Source organism: Astatotilapia calliptera, chromosome 3, assembly GCF_900246225.1.
Source record: "Astatotilapia calliptera chromosome 3, fAstCal1.2, whole genome shotgun sequence".
Lineage (NCBI taxonomy): Eukaryota > Metazoa > Chordata > Actinopteri > Cichliformes > Cichlidae > Astatotilapia > Astatotilapia calliptera.
In genome coordinates, this window is record NC_039304.1 from 39,216,104 (window position 1) to 39,236,464 (window position 20,361).

The following is a 20,361-nucleotide window of genomic DNA, read 5'->3' on the forward strand; positions in this document are numbered from 1 at the left end:
CATGTGTCCTACATTTATTTTGTATTTTTTAAATGTAACATTTCATTTTTACTGTGTACTGAAAACAACAGCTGAATATAATGCATAATGCTGTGAGAAGTCTTTTTTTGTCTGAATGTTTAATCTGATTTAGATTTTGATCTAAACCCTGGATTCATCAAAAAAAAAATGAGTACTAAGGGAAAAACACAATTACAGCTTATCACTGTCTGACAGAAAAAGGTTTATAAATCTGGCTTCTTATCATGTTTGTGTAGTGCGCTTGGCTCTAAGTCACCATTCTGACATCCATCTGTGATTAAAGACAATCCCAGGAAGCTCTTATTACAGAGTGAAGAGTACCACTGCCTAACTGGAGGGTTGTCACAGTTGGTGCATGGCTGTTATTGCACAGTGATTACCAACAGCATACACGTAAATGTAAATTTATAATACATGAGCTTATAAAGACAGACACAGGCCTGCAGTAATGAGTTATAACACATTTTTATTTATTTAAATAATACCTTCTGCTCAGAGTTCTCCTCTCTGTGTGGTTTTATTTCCTGTGATTTCAGTTTCAGTCTGTTTAACTGAAACAGACTGAGCCCTGGTACTAACATGACTTTAAAGTTGTTACTCTGAAGATACTCTGAACTTCTTTCTGTACACAGATCTGTGTCTGTAACTGAGGTTGACCTTTGCCACCAGAGGGAGAATACAGTAAAAATACAGTAACTGACTTCAGCTCAAGCCCAGACAGGACTGTGCTTGAAGGCACCAGTGAAATATGCACTTTTATTTCTAATTAAGTCATTTCACTTATGCATGAATACCCCAGTCTTTCATTCCCCTGCAGACATTTGGATCAGGCAGTGTCTGAGTTTTTCATAAACAGTAGGTCACATGAAGCCTGCTCATTTTGCTGCAATGTTTAAAATGTTTCACTTAGTTTAAGAATGATCAGTTAACCTGATGTGGGTGAATAACCCCACTAAACCATCTTAGCATAGGTTGTATTGTAAAGCTCTACTCCCAAAAAATACAAAAAGAGCTTAGTGTACTTGTTCTGCTATGAAACTGGGCAACCAAAAAGAGCTGTGGGCTCCTCATTCAGTTTGTATGTGTGGAAAACCTGCGAGTGTGGACAAAGAGATTTTTCTGGATTTTCTTATTCCAGTGATAAGATAAGATGACCTTTATTAGTCCCGCAGGTGGGAAATTTGCTTCATTACAGCAAAAGTGCAAAGCTTTGTAGCAGAAATTAGAAAACACTGGAATGCAATAAAATAAAATAAAATATATGATATGATATGAAGGGATATGTTTTTGGCATTATTTCTGTAAGCAGTTGCAAATCTAAATCTTCTGTCAGTTACCCCAACCTTCATCAGCAATGACACCTGTACCACATTCAGACGAAACACCACTTCCCAGCTTTACCGGTTTAGTTAATGAGAGAAATGTGTCTAATCAGGTTTTGTCTCCAGATTGTTGAAATGCCATCTTTTTGCCATAAAAAACTGACTTGTAGTGAAAAAAGAGAAAGAAAATCACATTTCTTTGGCCAGAACTGTACACAGTTGAATATTTTATTGGTGCTTCTGAACATCATTGAATTGGCTTTGATTCATTATATTCTGGAAAACAGCAGGATTGTTATTTTTTGATGCAGGGTGGTGGGATAAAACCTTGTGTAAGCTTATATTCCTGCAACATCCTCAGATGATCCATTTGCTTACACTTGTCCAAGTTAGGGTCACGGGCTGGGTGCTGGAGTCTACTCCAGCTGTCACAGGACATCACAGACAACCATTCACACTCACACCTTTAGAATAACCAGTTTACCTAACATGAAAATTCCACACAGAAAGACAGTGCTACCTACCATGCTGCCCATCCTCTGACCGTGAGAAGAGTCTGGATGCAGCCAAAATCTCGTTCTTTTTGTCACTACCCACAGCTCGTGACGATAGGTGAGGGTAGGAACGTATATTGACATGTAAATTGAGAGTTTCACTTTTACTCTCAGCTCTCTCTTCACCACAACAGGTATAGGGTCCACATCACTGCGTCCGCAGCACCAATCCATCTGTCGATCTCCAGCTCCCTCCTCCCGTCACTCGTGAACAAGACCCCGAGATACTTAAACTCTTCCAATTGGGGCAAAAACTCATCCCTGACCCGGAGTGGGAACTCCACCCTTTTTCCGGCTCAGGACCATGGCCTCAGATTTGGAGGTGCTGATCCTCATTCCCACCGCTTCACACTCGGCTGCGAACCGTTCCAAGGCGAGCTTGAGGCCATCACCCGATGAAGCCAACAGAACCACATCATCTGCGAAAAGCAGAGATGAGATTCTGAGACCACCCAAGTGAAAGCCTTCCGCCACTTGGCTACGCCTATAAATTCTGTCCATAAAAATTGCAAACAAAATCAGTGACAAAGGGCAGCCCTGGCAGTGCCCATCACCCATCAGGAACAAATCCAACAAATGGATTCTGTTCTGTTCTTGTCTGTGAAGTGGAGCAACACAGTTTGAAAGTATTCAGTTTGTGAAACTGTGAAAGAGGTATTTCCACAAGAGGCTATATTGATGGAAATGGTGATCCTGAAATTCTTTGGAGAGGCCAAGGCTGCGACATGGAAAAGGAGACAGAAAGTTGCCCAGATGGCACATGCTCCACTTTGTGTGAGGGTAGATTTTGGTGCATCCTCTTCACAGACATGTTTCTCTGTACTTAAGCCTGAAATACAGTTTGGAAAGATATTTGTGACTTACAATGCGCAGAGGAAGACCTGGCATTGTTCAAAGCCACAAATATCATGTCCTCATAAAACACATTGCTAAATAGCATCTCTTTCAGACACAGACAGACCTCTTCCAGTCAAATGTGCTACAATCATCAGGCCCCCCATCACCGATGACCCAGGAGGGTTCTTCCTGTGAGGACAATGCTGCTGTGGAAAGGAGTATATGCTATATATTTAAAGAGAAGAAAAATCCTCAATCTCTTGCAGAAGATGTCATGTCACAGCAACCTGAACATCAGAAACAGCTCTTTCCTTTGTGCTAGGTGTGCCCAGACCACCTTAAACTTGACGAGGCTGTTCAAATTACAGGATTGTCCACATTATTGTCAGCATGATGGGAATGGTTGGGAGTAAGTTGTAATGAATCAGATTAAATCTCAGTGTGGAATTATGACTTTTAATTGCGTTTTACGATAGTTACGGGTCAGAGTATCTGTTAAGAATAACAAGTATCTCTTAAAATGTTTCCAATAATGAAACATTTCAATATAATGTAGACAAAAACGAAAAATAAAAAGATAGTTACGGATCAGGACTCCCCGATCCGTACCACGCATGTGCAGGGGTTTTCTTCTTCTTCTGTTCGTTTAATGGCAGTTTACTCCCCAGCGTAAGAGGATACTGCCACCTGCTGACCGAGCGAATGAACCCTTTTGTAAACTGAATTAGCGTCATTACAACCCCTGTGTGGCCCTGGGACCATAAATGGTCCCTTTAGGTTTTCAGGTACAAGCCATTTGCACTGTGTTGAATGGAATATAGCCAAATCCTCTAAAAAAAAACTTGGCATAATTTCATTTCAAAATTCAAGTCTGACTTCCTTAAATTAGCTTCAGTGGCTAAGCTAACAATACACATCCTCTCCGAGCCCTGGGGACCATTTTTGGCCCATTGACTTCCATTATAAACGCTATTTTTCACTGCAGAATTATTACCATTAATGTCTTGGTGATTACTTATGTTTCCGTTTCGTTTTGGTCTATGGGCCTTAGAGTTGTAATTTTTTTATTTGTCCACCGGGTGGCGCCCTTGCTCCACATTTGATCCCGGCTGGAAAACAGCGGGCTGCTTAGACAGACCTGCGGGAAACGAAGCCTCATTTCCGGCGTGCAGCAGCGGCTTCGCCCGCTGATCGGGCGGGACCATTTTCGGCCCCTAGGACGTGAGAGGGTGCATTTTTTTTTAGTCAACAGGAAATGACGTATTTGTTGTCACGTGGTATCGGACGTGTGTGCTTAGAATTGTAATTTTTTTATTTGTCCATCATGTGGCGCTCTTGTTTCACATTTGACGCCTGCTGGAAAATACAAGTTTTACAGAGGAAAATCCCACATTCAAAGCAGTGTCTTTCTGCTCAAATGATGAGTTTGGATCATCATCAATGTGTGTGTGTGTGTCTTAAAAAAAATAAAGGAGTGTGTGTCTAACCTCAGAATCAAAGAGTGTGTGCCTAATTTCAAACGTTTTCTCCTTTTGAAGTCTGCAGTTCAGTGCACCCTGCAATGTAAACAAATCAAATATGAAACGAATACCAAAGCCAAATTAGACTTGTTTTGTCTGCAAGCTCGGGTTGTTTGTGCAGCTGCACTAAAACCGTGGTTATAAGAATGAGCAGTAGCTGGGAGTAATCTTTTTCACAATGGCAAGACGGTACAACGCGGAGGAAGCCCTGCGACTCATCATGGACCCCGACAGCGAGGAAAGTGCCCCATCCTCGGGGGATGAATCGGATACTTCTTCAGAGGAGGAAACGGAGGAGCAGGAGTCCGGTTCCGACTCATATGGATCGGAGTCCGAAAGTGAGAGCGGAGAGGAAGAATCAGCGGGGTGGATCTCAAAAAATGGAACACGGTGGTCACCTACGAACGCTGAGACGTTCCGCTACGTTCCAGCGGCCACGGGACGCACCGGACCCACTTTATACGCCCTGGCCCGGATCAGTGACCCACTATCCAGCTTTTCCCTTTTCCTCACGGATGACATTATCCAGCACATCGTGTCAATGACCAATCTCCAGGGGAGACGTGCTATGGCTGACTGGAGGGACGTGGACAGCGATGAGCTGCGTGCCTATGTCGGACTAATAATTCTGGCCGGTGTTTATCGCTCCCGAAACGAAGCCACGATCAGCCTCTGGAGCGAGAAATCCGGCCGGGTGATTTTTCGTGCAACCATGTCGGAGAAAAGGTTTCGCCACATCACCAGAGCTGTGCGATTCGACGACAGACTTGCGAGACCAACACACTCTGACGACAAACTGGGTCCATTTCGCAAGATCTGGGACATGTGGACCCATCGTCTCGAAATTATGTTCCTCCCAAACAAAGACATTTGCGTGGACGAACAGCTTGTCCGATTCAAAGGGAGGTGCAGCTTCAGGCAGTATATGCCCAAAAAGCCGGGGAGGTATGGACTGAAGGTATGGGCGGTGTGCGACGTGGAGACGTCTTATGCCTGGAGGCTGCAGCTGTACACGGGCAAAGCAGCCACTGGGCGCGCTGAGACCAACCAGGGTATGCGAGTGGTTCTGGAGCTGACGGAGGGGCTACAGGGACACAGCGTCACCTGTGACAATTTTTTTACTTCCTACCCTCTGTCAGTGGAGCTGCTGAGGAGAACAAATACCCTGGTTGGCACCATTCGGAAGAACAAGCCCGAGCTTCCGCCAGAACTGCTGCAGACAAGGGGGAGAGGAGTTTTTTCCTCCGTGTTTGCTTTCACCTCCACGCATACGGCCGTCTCATACGTCCCTCGCCGCGGCAAAAATGTGCTCCTGTTGAGCTCCAAACACCGGACTCCAGGAATCTGCGACGGACCCAAGAGAAAGCTGCACATAATAAGGGATTACAACAGATGCAAGGGAGGTGTGGACAAACTCGATCAGGTAGGTGTCAGCATCAGTTGCGCACAAATTTATTCATTCTTGCTCATATATTCTTGTGTAAAATATACGTAGGTTTAATGTTTTTGTGTGTGTGTGTGTTTTGTGTTTTTATTAGGCTGTTAACGACTACAGCTGTAGGAGGCGGACGAGACGGTGGCTGTTAGCCCTTTTCCACCATCTGCTTGACATTTCTCTTTATAATGGCTATGTCCTGTGGACCGCGGTGGACCCAGCTTGGCAGCGAAATAAAGGTTACAGGAGGAGGGTCTACATAGAGCAGGTTGGAGAAGCCTTAGTGCAACCATGCATTGCTAGGAGAGAGCGACTTCCCCGCTCTGTCCTCACAGCAGAGTTTGTAAGACAGGCGCAGGCCGCTGCTTCTCCCGATGCTGCAGATCCTTCTCCCGATGCTGCAGATCCTTCTCCCGGTCCCTCTGCAGCCATCAAACCAAAGCTCAGGAGGCAATGTCAGCTGTGCCGAGGAAAAAGAAAGAGGGTCTACAGCGTCTGCCACAAATGTGGGAACGTGACATGCAGGGACCACAGCCTGACCACCTGCAGGAACTGCTCCACCTGAGCAGGACTGCCCCCCAGCCGATCCCCCCCCCCCCCAGCCGATTCCCCCTCACTCCCCTCCAGCCCCCACTCTCACTCATACCTTTCCCCATTCCAAATATTCCAGTATATGTTCATTGTTATATAGTTCTAAAAATAAATGTTTTCTTGTTCAAAGTGATCTTTTATTTTTATTTTCATATTTTTTTTATTTTAGAACACAACAAGGTAATAGTATATAGTGGTAATAAGCAATAAGTAAATAATAAGTGCTAATAAGCAAAAAGTGAAAACATGATCACCATTTATTACATTTACTGTGCTCCTAGAAAAAAATAGTAATAGCGGCGACCCAACCACTTTGCCCCGGGGCTGCTCGACACATACCCGCGAGAGAGGCACTCCTCCTGGGGTGCAGCAGCAGCTTGGCCCGCTGATCGGGCGGGACCATTGTCGGTCCCTAGGGCCGTGAGAGGGTGCATTTTTTTTTTTTAGTCAACAGGGAATGACGTATTTGTTATCACGTGGTATCGGACGTGTGTGCTGGAAAAGGGGGTCCCCGGTGATCGTGCCCCGGTAATCGTCGCGACTTACCCCGGCAAGATGCACTGTTTTCGGCCTAGAGGAGGAGCATTTGCCGCCTGGAGACCATTTTCTGGTCCTAAAAAAAAAAAAAAAAAAAAGGCGATCGAAATGAATGTTGGTGCCAATCTTTAGTCCATCTAAAGGCCTAATTATAATAACAATTGAATATTACTTCAAATGTTTTTTTTGGAAAATATTTAGTTTTTTGTAAAAAAAAACAGGGCGCTCATGTAATAAAACTGGGATTTAAAGGGTTAAAACAACGAAAATATAATTAAAACTTTATATGAATATTTCAGGGAGAAGTAGTTTTAAAAGACTGACCAATTTAAAGTGGAAAAAAATATGAATATATGATCTTTTTATTGCACTTTTTGGGGCGGGACCATTTTTGGTCCCCAGGGCTCGGAAGGGATGCATTAGTGATAGTCGAGTGTGTTTATGCTTGTCTGTGTGGAGAGGATTGTTGGAATACTGATGATGATGTCTGCTATCACTGTCAATTGTCAGTAAACACTTCATCTGGTTGAGGAATCTTCACGTGACATATTACAAAGTCTGTATTATTAACTCTGTAATTAGGCGCCATTCTTCTTATTTTACGGCGCTGTTGTTCAATCGGGGAACGCTCTCTGTTGAGAAGAAAAGCATGAATTTGTTTGTATACGGATTATCCATTGTTTAAATGTCCCGGTAGTCGAAAAGGAGGCAGAGCTGCTGAGAAATGCCAGGAGCTAACTGGGCGCTAACCGTATCATTCAAATATATTGAATGTCGCAATGCTGGCAAAGAGAGGAAGTGATGTAAGATTTGCGCATGCGGGGTACCGATCGGGTTTCCGGTACGGATCGGGTAGCGACAAGTGCGAACGATCGCATGTCCGCCATTACCTGCCTGAAACCAGAAGTGACGTCATTTTCGCCGAAAATGTAGTGTTTTACTTGTAGGCCTTAAAAGCCTATACTGGTGTTTTTATAAGTCATGTTTGACTTTATGCTTTTCTGAATAGTTTCTGTGATGCTAAGAACTCAAATTGCACTGCTTTAAATAGTTTATTTTGATGCATATGCTGTTTTCTTTGCAAATTTGCATCATAAGATTGTTTTTCGTTTTTTCTGCATTATATAAAAATTGGTGTATCTCAAAAATAAAACTATGAAGACACTCAAAATAAATTTCCTGTGGTTGTAAACTACTTTTTTTGCAACTTTTTTGTATTTAAAGTTTTGAGGGATAAACCTCTTAAATTTCTCCAAGTAGAAATATATGTAAAAAACAAAACAAAAACGATTTTAAATTTTTTTGTAGTTTATTGCACTTTTTTGCAATTTATGTAGTTACTATGGACTTAATGCATACATATTATTAAAATGTGGGCTATAACAGTTGTATTGATGTATAGCAACTTTAAATGCTCCCTAAATGGCACTACAGCCTGTAAAAATATAAAGTAAGCTCTGGCGGCCTTGGTTCTATGGTAGGTCTTAAAGGGTTAAAGAAAACTTGTGGAGGATATATGTAAAACATTTGAGCTGAGAATTGAGGCTCTGTCAAGCTCACTTACTCAAATTTTAATTACTTCATTATTTTGCTGTTATTTCTCTTTCATGCTCAGACATGTGTCTCCCGCCTCTCAGCTTCACTCTTCCCACTATCTGGTTTCTTTACACCGCACACACACCCTCAACCTCAAGTCAAAGCAAGACTGTTTATATCAGTTACCTGACATTTACAGTGTTAGATTGTCTTCCTGACAATATCAGCATTCTTGGATTTTTAACAGCTGAACTTTGAAGTGGATGAAGAGAAAATGAGTGCAGTGACTGAGTCGCTCTGCTGCATTCTGCTGCTTTTTTTCTGCATGTTTTCCCGTAAGTACAAAATAACAGCAGCTCACTAATAACACTAAGAACAATTGATTGATTGGAGGAAGTAAGAAGCTGTGTGGAAATGGAGTAGACTATATCTTGTAGCTAAGTAACACATTTGGCAGTCCTGATATTTATTGCGACTGAAGCGAACCCTAATATAGAAAAAAGTCCACGACAGCTTATCTTTACATTTTTACATGTTGTTACACATTTTATTAATTTGTATGTATTACGTCGACAGCAACAACAAACTGCTAAAAACTGCAATAAACTCAAAGAAATTACAATCATTTTTGTTTTTGTACACATTTTCTTTACTTACAACAATGTCAAAGGCGTTGAAGAAGAGGCTTGGGGCCACTTCATCCAGAGAACTGCTGCTTACTGAATATTTCCTCTTGTTCAGACTATTCTCTGTAGCGATGACTGTGAGCAGATCAGACCTGTCTGCAGTACTCAGCCCAGCCCATGTGGCACCAACAACCATCCTACATTCAAAGTCACTTATATAACCATTCTTCATCATTCTGATGTTCAGTTTGAACTTCAGCAGGTTGTCTTGATCATGTCTAAATGCCTAAATGCATTTGGTTGCTTCCATTTTATTGGCTAATTAGTCATTTGCATTAACAAACAGATGAATACAAAACGACAGGGATTGACCCAAAGTACTTTTTCGTAAAGGCAGTGAGATTAATAAGGAAAGTATATAAAAACTGATTTGAGAAGGGAATAAAACCTAAGATTTAAATGTAAAATATGATTAAAAATACATGAAATACAGCTCAGGAATCTCTGTTTGGTCCTCACTGTGAAGTGAACAGTTGTATTTTCACCTTTAACCTCTCTGCTCTGTATTGTTTCCTCCTTCAGACCAGGAAACCATCACAGCTGATTCTAAGCAGAATGTCAATCTCACATGTCAGGCACCAAATAACACGGACCCCATCATTGTTGTAGAGTGGAGCAGAGCTGACCTGGTACCAGAATATGTTTTTGTGTATCGGAATGAGAAGCTTGATCTGGAAAACCAGCATCCATCCTTTAAGAACCGTGTGGATCTGCGAGACAGACAGATGAAGGACAGAGACGTGTCTTTGATTCTAAAGAATGTGACGATTAATGACACTGGAATATACGAGTGTCATGTCTTCATGAGTGCAACAAAAGTTCGTCTGAAGACCAAACCCATCTGCAACATCACCCTGAGAGTTGTTCCTCCAGGTGAGTGAGTAGAGTTGAGTGTGTGATCAGAGGTGAAGCTGCTTCCTGGTTGTTGATGTTTGTTTCTAAAGATGTTGTTGATGAGACTTTGTAGAAAGCAGCTGGTCTGAGTGATGTGATCAGAGTGCAGTAGATAATGTCTGACAGCAGTTTGAAGAGGAAATGGATTCTGTTCTGTTCTTCACTCATCACCTACCTGACAGCTGACACCTCACACCTGTTTCTCACCTGCAGGTCAGCCAGGAGGAGACACAGAGGATGGAGGGAAGGAGGATGGATCTGTTGGACTGAAAGTTGGCCTGCCACTTTTAGGTGTGCTACTTATTGCTGCTGCTGTTGTTGTTTTTTGATAAAGAACAAGGTCAAGATTTATACCAATCTGGGCACGCAGTAGAGAATGAGCTGTAGACTTCAATCATGTAAAATGTGTTTCATCTCTGTCAAACCTTTTTGTATTATTGTGTTTATCAGTGGCTCTGTGAGCTTCAGTGTGTTCGTGTGTATTTTGTTTCAAGGTGCTGCTTAGTCTTTAACAATGCTCTGTAGTCAAAATGTTTAAAATGAGTCGAAGGTTTTCTTTTTTAAATATGTTCAGAAAGTGTGTGGGAAAGTAATTATTGGATATTAAGTAGCGGAATTTCAAGAGCAGGACCACGTCTCCAACACGCTCCTTCCGGTTCTCATCTAGATAGGTTCCCCCAGTTCTGCAAGCTGTTGATTCTCATTTACGTGCCTCACCCTCCCTTCCTCCCTTTTTCAATTCTGTAACTTCTTCACTTCTATTAGGTACATGGGGATCAGGGGCCATGGAACCCCTGATAACCATAACCAGGCCCAGGAACCGACGCCAATCCCTTTCAAGGCCTTCCCCAAACCACAGGTCAATTCATGTCCAAGAATTAACCTTTACCTACTTATGGATGGCGGTGTTCCAGTTTGACCACTTGGTGGCAGCTTTGTGTCTCTCTTATAATGCTGCTGTATGGTAGGCTTCAAAAGCCGAATGTTTTTGAGCTTTAAATCAGCCGAGATCCTTTGAATCTACCATTGTCTGTGCTTTGCTCCATTTTCCATGAATATTTCTTGAATTTCCCCTCACCCCAACCAGTCGCAGCAGATGATTGCGCCTCTCTGGTTTTGTTGGAGGTTTCATTCCTTATGAAGGAAGGTTTTCCCTACCCACTGTCACCCAACGCTTGGTCACAGTGTGTCATCTGTTTTTTGGGGTCTTCTCTGTACTATTGTAGGGTCTTTATCCTTAAATACAAAATCCCCTGGAGGTGATTGCTGTTGTGATTTGGTCCTCTATAAATAAAATTGAATTTAACTGACCAGACTGTAAACTGTTTCTTTTCTCGTGTTCAGCCGCTGCTGGCAGAGAGAAAGAAAGTAAAACCTAAAAGGGAGTATCCTTCATCAAAGCTCCACCCTCTCGTAGAATATGGTCACACGTACACGGGTTTTTTGAAAAGATTTTTCTATGCATCTTTCGTCCAAAACGTAAACTGCATTTTCAATCACTGAAAACCGAGATTTTTATCAACTCCTGCCGGGGTGGAGATTTTTGAAAACTCAGTTTTTACATGTGGACGAGGAAAACGGAGATTTAATCTGATTATCTACAGTTTTTACACGCTTATATATACACACAAAGTTACTGTACCTCCATTTAGAAAGACAGAGGCGTCAGGGTGAACTTCTACATTCACACACTGATGTCGTCGTCAGTTTTTAACAAACTTGATTTTTTTTAAAAGTTAAATTTAGGCCTGCTGTATGGATTTTGTTCATTCCTAAGTTGTGAGTCTACACCAGCCAAAATACTGTCTTTTGTTATTAAAGAAAAACTTTTCAGAAGTACTGCATAAAACCCTCTTTACTGTTTCCCTCCCAGGCTTCTAGACTTCTTATTGGACAACATTTCCACAGGGCTAGGATCTGGCATGTTCTTGACAACATTTGACTGTGTTTTTTGCATTTAAATTGGACAGAGATATTTTTCAAAACTGCACCTGTGGACGGGATACTTAAAAAAAAAACGTACACATAAAATCTCTGTTTTTAAAAGTACCCGTGTACGTGTGGACGCAGTCCTAGATTCATCACAATTGGACTGTTATTTTTTTTTAAGTAAGGGGTGTCCAACTCCAGTTCTCGAGAGCTACTGTCCTGCAGCTTTTAGATGCATCTCTACTCCAACACAGCTGAATCAAATGGTTGGATTACCTCTTCAGCAGGCTATCAAGTTTGGCAATGGCCTGATAACAAGCCATTCATTTGATTCAGCTGTGTTGGAACAAAACCCCCCTTAAAGAACTACCGGACCAAACCGGTTTCATTAAAGGTAGGCACTCATCAACAAATACACACAGAATACTTAATTTTATAGACTATTCATGTAGTAAAAACACTGAAACCACGATATTGTCTCTAGATGCAGAAAAATACATTTATTTATATTTGCAACTTTACACAATTTTGGTTTTGGAGACTCTTTCATAAACTGGTTGAAAATATTACATAATTGCCCAACAGCCTGTGACAGCACAAATGCCCAAACATCCCCCAGCTTCTGTCTCCCCTTCACTGTTTGCAAATTTTATTTAAACACAAACAGCAGCAATCAGACAGGCTACAGTAATTAAGTGCAAAAAATGCACAAATGTAAAACATAAGATCAGTCTTTATGCGGATGTGTTACTTTTTCTCCAACACTCACAAACCACTCTCTGAGGTAATTACATTAATAAACTTATTCTCAAGTGTTTCATATTATTTGATAAACAGTTCTTCCTATTAATTGCTCCTTCAAAAATTCTTCTACCCTGCTGCAATTTGGAAATATTAAATATTTAGGTATTAATGTTATTAATGAAACCACATCCCACTTAATAAAGAAAGTAGAAGATGATCTGTCTAGGTGGAAATCTCTACCCATATCACTCATGGGAAGGGTTGTGTCAGTAAAAACTATGGTCTTGCCAAGACTCAATTATTTATTCTTAGTTATTCTGAATAAACAATCAGTAGACACGTTTAGATCTGTTCCGACGACCATTTATAAATTCCTTTAGAAAGATACACCAACGTGTATCAGTCTAAAAATGCTTTAAAGGACCAAGAACAAAGGAGGACTAGATCTGCCTAACTTTCAACACTACCTCCTAGCCAACAGGCTACAATCATTTTAGCATAGTTTAAAAATACCATCTAAGATGATCCCTGGCTAGATGTAGAACAAGCACTTTGCAACAATATAGATTGCAGACCTACCATTTATCAGGTCAAACATTAAATGACATGAATGCTTTAAAAGTATCAACATCGGCTCCTCTCTGACAGCATGATGGGAGTTTCTAAAAATGACCTAGTTTTCATGAATCCCATGCAAATGTACACCCATCTGAACAATAGTGATGGGATTTTCGGCTCTTTTTAGAGAACCGGCTCTTTCGGCTCGGCTCACTAAAAAGAGCTGGCTCTTTCGGTTCCAAGCCGGCTCTTCAGGTTGATTTGTTGCTTTAATTAATTTATTATTAACAACAATATAAAATTATGCACAAAAAGAATTACTAATGTAAAAAAAAATGTGGTTTTATTTATATATGTTTATATATAAATATATACAGTGGCCCCTAGAGACAAAGCACCTACAAACTCCAAAGCCACATTTCTAGCGTTAACTGAACTTCCAAAACAGAGCTACCTAGATCACTTAAATGACACAAAGCATATGTGTATTGTTTATGTATTTATACACAAGCAATCATATATATATTCAAATAATATAAAAAAAAAAAAAAAGTTCATTTACCTGTTACTACCACACACCAAATCTGGTCGTTGGTACTTCCTGGCTTGTGTAGCCACTAGGTAACAAAAGCTCAACACTGCACCCAGCATCCTGGAGAACTTCTGTTGTGTTTTGCACGTGTTTTGGAGTTTTTACGTGCTTTGGAGTTTTTACGTGCCGTGTCTCTAGGGGCCACCGTAAATATACTTTTATTTATTCACTCCACATAAAATGTAATAAATAAATCATATAATACAAAAACCAACTATTTACATTTTAACTTTTAACTATTTAAATTTTCAGCTTTTTCCTTTTAAACAAAGTTAAAGTGAAACAACACAAAACACTGCAAACCACAACACAATTACATATGAATTAAAATATGAAAACAAATTATTCTCTGTCATATAGGCCTGCATGAACAAACTTTCTGAATCCTTTATCATCCGCAAATGAAATTAGTTGTGGATGATTACTATACCTTTCTAATGTGACGTTGTTGTCCCTGGTAGTGATGGGATTTCCGGCTCTTTTTAGAGAACCGGCTCTTTCGGCTCCGAACCGGCTCTTCAGGTTGTTTTGTTGCTTTAATTAATTTATTATTAACAATAATATAAAGTTATGCACAAAAGGAATTACTAATGTAAAAAAAAAAAAAAGTGGTTTTATTTAATGTGGTGGCCCCTAGAGACAAACACGTACAAACTCCAAAGCACATTTCTAGCATGAACTGAACTTCCAAAACAGAGCTACCTAGATCACTGAAATTACACAATTGAAAGCATATGTGTATTGTTTGTGTATTTATACACAAGCACTAATATATATTCAAATAATATATCCTCCTGACTACCAGCAATGCAAATTTGTCCTCTGTAGTGCACCTTTCTAAACCTGAATATCTCCCATGCACTGCATACTACAGAATTGCCTCCTTTTGGTATCTACAGAGGACATTTAGGGCTTTCCAATGATACCAAATGTGAAGGGGTGGAGCTTTGGGAACTTTAGTTTTTTCATTAAGGAACATGGCGGCCATCGCTGCAAGCACATTTTATGGGAAGAAGAAAAGTAAGTGCATAAAACTTCTTATTGAGCAATTTTTAGCTATAAATGTTGTTAGCATATTTTAAATAAGTCTCTTAATAACACATTAAAACATAGTATGCTTAATTCTAACTTAATTTTAGTATAGTATTGAAGTGTTTAAAAAATGTCCTCCATAGTGGACATTTGTAGTCATTTCCTCCATTTTGTTCTGTTTTTTTAAATGACCAGAAAAGGAGTCATTTTTAGAAGCAGAAAGAAATTTATTGCAGTTTGATGAGGGAAACCCAGATCTTGAGTTGTCTGATGAAGAAGATCATAGGGAATAAGCCCTTGAAGAAGAAAGAAGTAGGAGCATCAGGGATGGTACTCAGACCTGAACTTGCTGTCATTAAGTGGTTGGACAGTTGTCATGGCATCCTCTGCCTATGGCAATCAACCTCAGGACAGACGCACAAGATGGTCTAAGAAAAACAAAAGGTTTGTCCATGTAGCAAGTCCACTGGCAATTGCTGAGTACACTACCAATATAGGTGACGTGGACCTTGTTGCCGAATGTTGAGTTTCTACAGGATGGTCCCTCACACTCAGAAATTGACAGTATGTGCAGTTTTCTACTTTTTGATCTGGCAATCACCAACTCGTGGTTTCAGTATAGCAGTGACTTGCAGTTTTGGGGGAAGAAACCACTACAGTTCCTTGAGTTCAAACTTCTCCTTGGTGAAGAGTTGAAGAAAATGTTTGCCATCAAAGTTCATTTTTACACGTTTGGCCTTCCAATGTCCTCTGCAGTGGACATGTGATATCTAAAAAATGTGAACTTTTTTTTCCAAAAAAATTATTTCAGTCTTCTAATTACCTTACAAACATTGGGGGATTTAAAAATTTTTTTGATTGGACAACATTTTTTTTCCTGGTAGTCAGGAGGATATAAAAAAAATGTTCATTTACCTGTTACTACCACACACCAAATCCGGTCGTTGGTACTTCCTGGCTTGTGTAGCCACTAGGTAAGAAAAGCTCAACACTGCCCCTAGCATCCTGGAGCACTTCTGTTGTGTTTTGCACGTGTTTTGGAGTTTTTACGTGTTCTGCAAACCACAACAATTAAATATAAATTAAAATATGAAAACAAAAAGAACATGCATATTCTCTGTCATATGGGCCTGCATGAATAAACTTTCTGAATCCTTTATCACCTGCAACCGAAAATAGTTGTGGATGATTACTATACCTTTCTAATGTGACGTTGTTGTCCCTGGCTCTCTTTCTCTCTCTCTCCCTCTGGCTCTGTTCCTGTGCTACTGAGTGTAACTACCGCCCCTCCCCCCTCTGCCCAGCATAAAGCACAAGGCTCAGGTGCGAAGTGAAGCAGAAAAAAAGTGCGAGAGAGAGAGAGAGAGAGAGAGAGAGAAAAAACAAAACCCACGTGACGGCTCGCGATAAGGAGCCGGCTCGCGTCGTTCACGTCAAAGAGCCAGCTCTAAGAGCCATTTCGTTCGCGAACGACCCATCACTACCTCCTGCTCTGTTCCTGTGCTACTGAGTGTAACTACCGCCCCTCCCCCTCTTCCCAGCGCAAAGCACAAGGCTTGCATGCGGAGTGAAGCGGAAATAAAAGTGTGTGAGAGAGGGTGAGAGAAAGAAAAAACAAACAAACACGCGTCTCGCGTCGTTCACTTCAAAGAGTCTGCTCTAAGAGCTGTTTCGTTCGCGACCGACACATCACTACTGAACAACCATGACTTTTAGTACAGATTAATAATATGACAAACTTCCCAAATTGGAGTTTTAAAGAAATTGAATGCTTGGAACATGTATTCAAAGGAACAGACTTTATTCCATTTGACACAGTTAAGTTAGAATAAATTTTTAGAATATCAAAAAATTAAACCAATATCAAAAAGACATTTGGCCTACTCAAGTCAAATTACAAACACCACCAAGTATGCATACATGCCAGCCAGCCCTCCCGATTAAATTTTATTTATATAGCGCCAAATCACAAGAGTCACCTCAAGGCACTTTATATTGTAAGGTAGACCCTACAAGCAAGCACTTCAGGGACAGTAGAACGGAAAAACTCACTTTCAACAGGAAGAAACGTTCAGCAGAAATAGGCTCAGGGACGTGCTGCCATGTGGCATGACCAGTTGGGGTGAGAGGAGGAAGAGAGGACAATATACTTGCTCGGGATGAGAGCTAGAGATTAGTAAAAAGCCTACACCTACTGCAGCATAACTATTGGAGGATTCAGGGTCACCTGGTCCAGCTCTAAATATATGCTTTACCAAAAAGGAAAGTTTTAAGCCTAATATTAAAAGTAGAGATAGTGTCTGTCTCCTGAATCCAAACTGGAAGCTGGTTCCACAGAAGAGGGGTCTGAAAACTGAAGGCTCTCCCTCCCATTCTACTTTTAAATACTCTAGGAACAACAAGTAGGCCTGCAGAGCGAGAGCGAAGTGCTCTAATAGGGTGATAGGATACTACAAGACATTAAGATAAGCGAGAAAACCATTAGAAAACCCCTAATAGGAAGTACGTTGGCAACAGTGGGAAAGAAGTAATGTCCAACAGAACTGGTTAGGGCGGGGCAGCCATTTGCTGTGACAGGTTGGGGGTTAGAGGAGGGAGAAAGGTAAAAAGACATGTTTTGGAAGAGAGCCAGAGATGAATCATGACTCACAATTAAATGCAGAGTGGTGCATAAACTAGTGATGGGATTTCCGGCTCTTTTTAGAGATCCGGCTCTTTCGGTTCGGCTCACTAAAAAGAGCCGGCTCTTTCGGCTCCGAACCGGCTCTTCAGGTTGTTTTGTTGCTTTAATTAATTTATTATTAACAATAATATTATTATTATTATTATTATTATTAACCTTTATTTAACCAGGAAAAGTCCCATTGAGATTAAAAACCTCTTTTGCAAGGGAGTCCTGGCCAAGAGGCGACAACACGTTGAAATTACAAAGTTACATACATATTATAAATAACAATTACATTTTAAAAACATTTTTCTCTGGCTCTCTCAATCTGGACTTAAAAGCATTTAATGAAATAAGATCTGCTATATTTCATTATGCTATAAAATTATGCACAAAAGGAATTACAAACATAAAAACAAGTGGTTTTATTTATATATCTTTATATATAAATATATGCGGTGGCCCCTAGAGACAAAACACGTACAAACTCCAAAACACATTTCTAGCATGAACTGAACTTCCAAAGCAGAGCTACTAGATCACTTAAATTACACAATTGAAAGCATGTGTGTATTGTTTGTGTATTTATACACAGGCACTCATATATATATTCAAATAATTTAAAAAAAAGTTCATTTACCTGTTACTACGACACACCAAATCCGGTCGTTGGTACTTGCTGGCTTGTGTAGCCACAAGATAACAAAGGCTCAACACTGCGCCCAGCATCCTGGAGCACTTCTGTTGTCTTTTGTACGTGTTTTGAGTTTTTATGTGCTTCTGAGTTTTTATATGCTTCTGAGTTTTTACGTGCTTCGGAGTTTGTACGTGTTTTTACGTGTTTTGGAGTTTGTACGTGTTTTTACATGTTTTGGAGTTTGTACATGCTTCAGAGTTCGTACGTGATTTGAAGTTTGTATGTGCTTTGTCTCTAGGGGCCACCGTAAATATACTTTTATTTATTCACTCCACATAAAATGTAATAAATAAATCATATAATATAAAAATCAACTATTCACATTTCAAGTTTTAACTATTTAAATTTTCAGCTTTTTCCTTTCACAAATTTAAAGTGAAAAGAACACAAAACACTGCAAACCACAACACAATTAAATATAAATTATAATATGAAAACAAAAAGAACATGCACATTCTCTGTCATATGGACCTGCATGAATAAACTTTCTCAATCCTTTATCATCTGCAACCGAAAATAGTTGTGGATGATTACTATACCTTTCTAATGTTGTTGTCCCTGCCTCTCTTTCTCTCTCTCTGGCTCTGTTCCTGTGCTACTGAGTGTAACTACCGCCCCTCCCCCCTCTGCCCAGCGTAAAGCACAAGGCTCGCGTGCAGAGTGAAGCGGGAAAAAAGTGCGAGAGAGAGGCTGAGAGAAAAAAAAAAAAAAAAAACCACGTGACGGCTCGCGATAAGGAGCCGGCTCGCGTCGTTCACGTCAAAGAGCCGGCTCTAAGAGCCATTTCGTTCGCGAACGACCCATCACTAGCATAAACGCCTGGTGACATTGTCACTCCCACCACATGGACTGTGTGACTGTTAGTGATCTTATCTCAGTGATCTGAAAAATCAAGCTATGGTGGTCTATATCAGAGATTGACAGCCTAAACAATTCACCTGTCTTCCTCCTCAACATGTGATGGGGGCTTTTTTGTGAAGAAAAAAGACAAAGCATTAAGACCCTTTATTGATTTTTAAGGTCAGAACCAAGTAACAGCTAAAAATAAGTATTCTCTGCCTTTGTGTAGGTCCTCAGTTTCAAAAGCAGGACCCAAAAACATGAATTCCTATGTCGCATACAGTGTATTTATTTTAAAGTAAAAGAATGAAAAAATGCTGAAAATAATCTTCCATGTGTGGAGGTAAACACAGACATGTTTTATTGCATGTTTTATTCGTGTACTTAGTCCTCGGTTCTGTGGTGTTACTTTCCCGGTGTCTGTAATAATTATTTCCACAACAACAGGCTGCCCTTAGTACAGACGATCAGTAAACAAAGAAACTTGCAAAACACTAGCTGGGAGCTGACTGAGTTTCTCACCACTATTCAATTGAAGCTCAGCTACTCTGTTAAGTAGCTCTCCTGATGAGGCTGATCAGCAACAGGTGAGTATGATTATTCCTCAGGTGTGACTGGCTCCACTGCCAGATGTGGCGTGGTGTTTCAGGAAAAACTGGACACTGCCGCACACACACACACACACACACACACACACACACACAGCATACTGGACTGGGAAGGCTTGAAAAACATTATGAATCCTCATGTTTTGACATGAGTTAAATCAGGCAGTCACCAGATTATTTATTGCCATAATTTTAGATCCCATAAAGCAAGGAGCAAATCTTTTGGACTTGGTGCATGATGGAGCATTGGCCATTGACAACCATACTTTCTGATCTGAAACATAGGGAGGTGAGCCGATCTTGTAACGGTCAGCCAGCCATTTATTTTGCTCTCTAGTCCTGAGGAGAGCAGCTCGGGTCAGTTTCCACAGATGCCACAGCTCAATTGCTTTGAACTTTTATTTTCCCTAAGTTGGACCTTTAGAAAAACAAATCATATTGTTGATGTGTTCCTGTGTGAAAGGCCACGCTTAACAATCCTCTGGGACATTTAGCACTTTGTTGTTTTTGTGATTGTAGTGAGCTGAGATGAATTCATACTCAAATATCTGAGGACATTAAAGCAGCTGTCAGTGTATCAGCCTGCTCATCTGCACTGTAACATCTATCAACATCAGCGTGGTGGAAATACTGTAAAGATTTTTGAAGTTTGGAAGATGCAGCAACACACGCCTTTTTGTTTCATTTACAAATAACAGAAGCTCTTGATCTAGTGTGCATTTGTAGTGAAAGCAGATGGATTACATATACATGAATGCTTTGC

The 20,361-nt window shown here is 40.6% G+C and overlaps 2 protein-coding genes across 3 annotated transcripts; both read left to right on the top strand.

Annotated features, from left to right (window-relative positions):
* The first annotated feature begins 4,432 nt into the window (after window positions 1–4,432).
* Window positions 4,433–6,043, top strand: LOC113014606 (piggyBac transposable element-derived protein 4-like). The gene has a single exon (XM_026156264.1). It carries the CDS (start codon window positions 4,433–4,435, stop codon window positions 5,747–5,749), a length of 1,317 nt encoding a protein of 438 aa, XP_026012049.1. The 3' UTR covers window positions 5,750–6,043.
* Window positions 6,044–8,295: 2,252 nt separating this feature from the next.
* LOC113013285 (programmed cell death 1 ligand 1-like) lies at window positions 8,296–12,052 on the top strand. 2 transcript variants are annotated; one of them, XM_026154079.1, is made up of 3 exons: window positions 8,296–8,688; window positions 9,562–9,912; window positions 10,147–12,052. In XM_026154079.1, exons 1-3 carry the CDS (start codon window positions 8,628–8,630, stop codon window positions 10,260–10,262), a joined length of 528 nt encoding a protein of 175 aa, XP_026009864.1. In that variant the 5' UTR covers window positions 8,296–8,627; the 3' UTR covers window positions 10,263–12,052. The 2 variants fall into 2 exon arrangements, with proteins under 2 accessions (XP_026009864.1, XP_026009873.1); XM_026154088.1 differs by having other exon boundaries at window positions 9,649–9,912.
* Window positions 12,053–20,361: the final 8,309 nt, after the last annotated feature.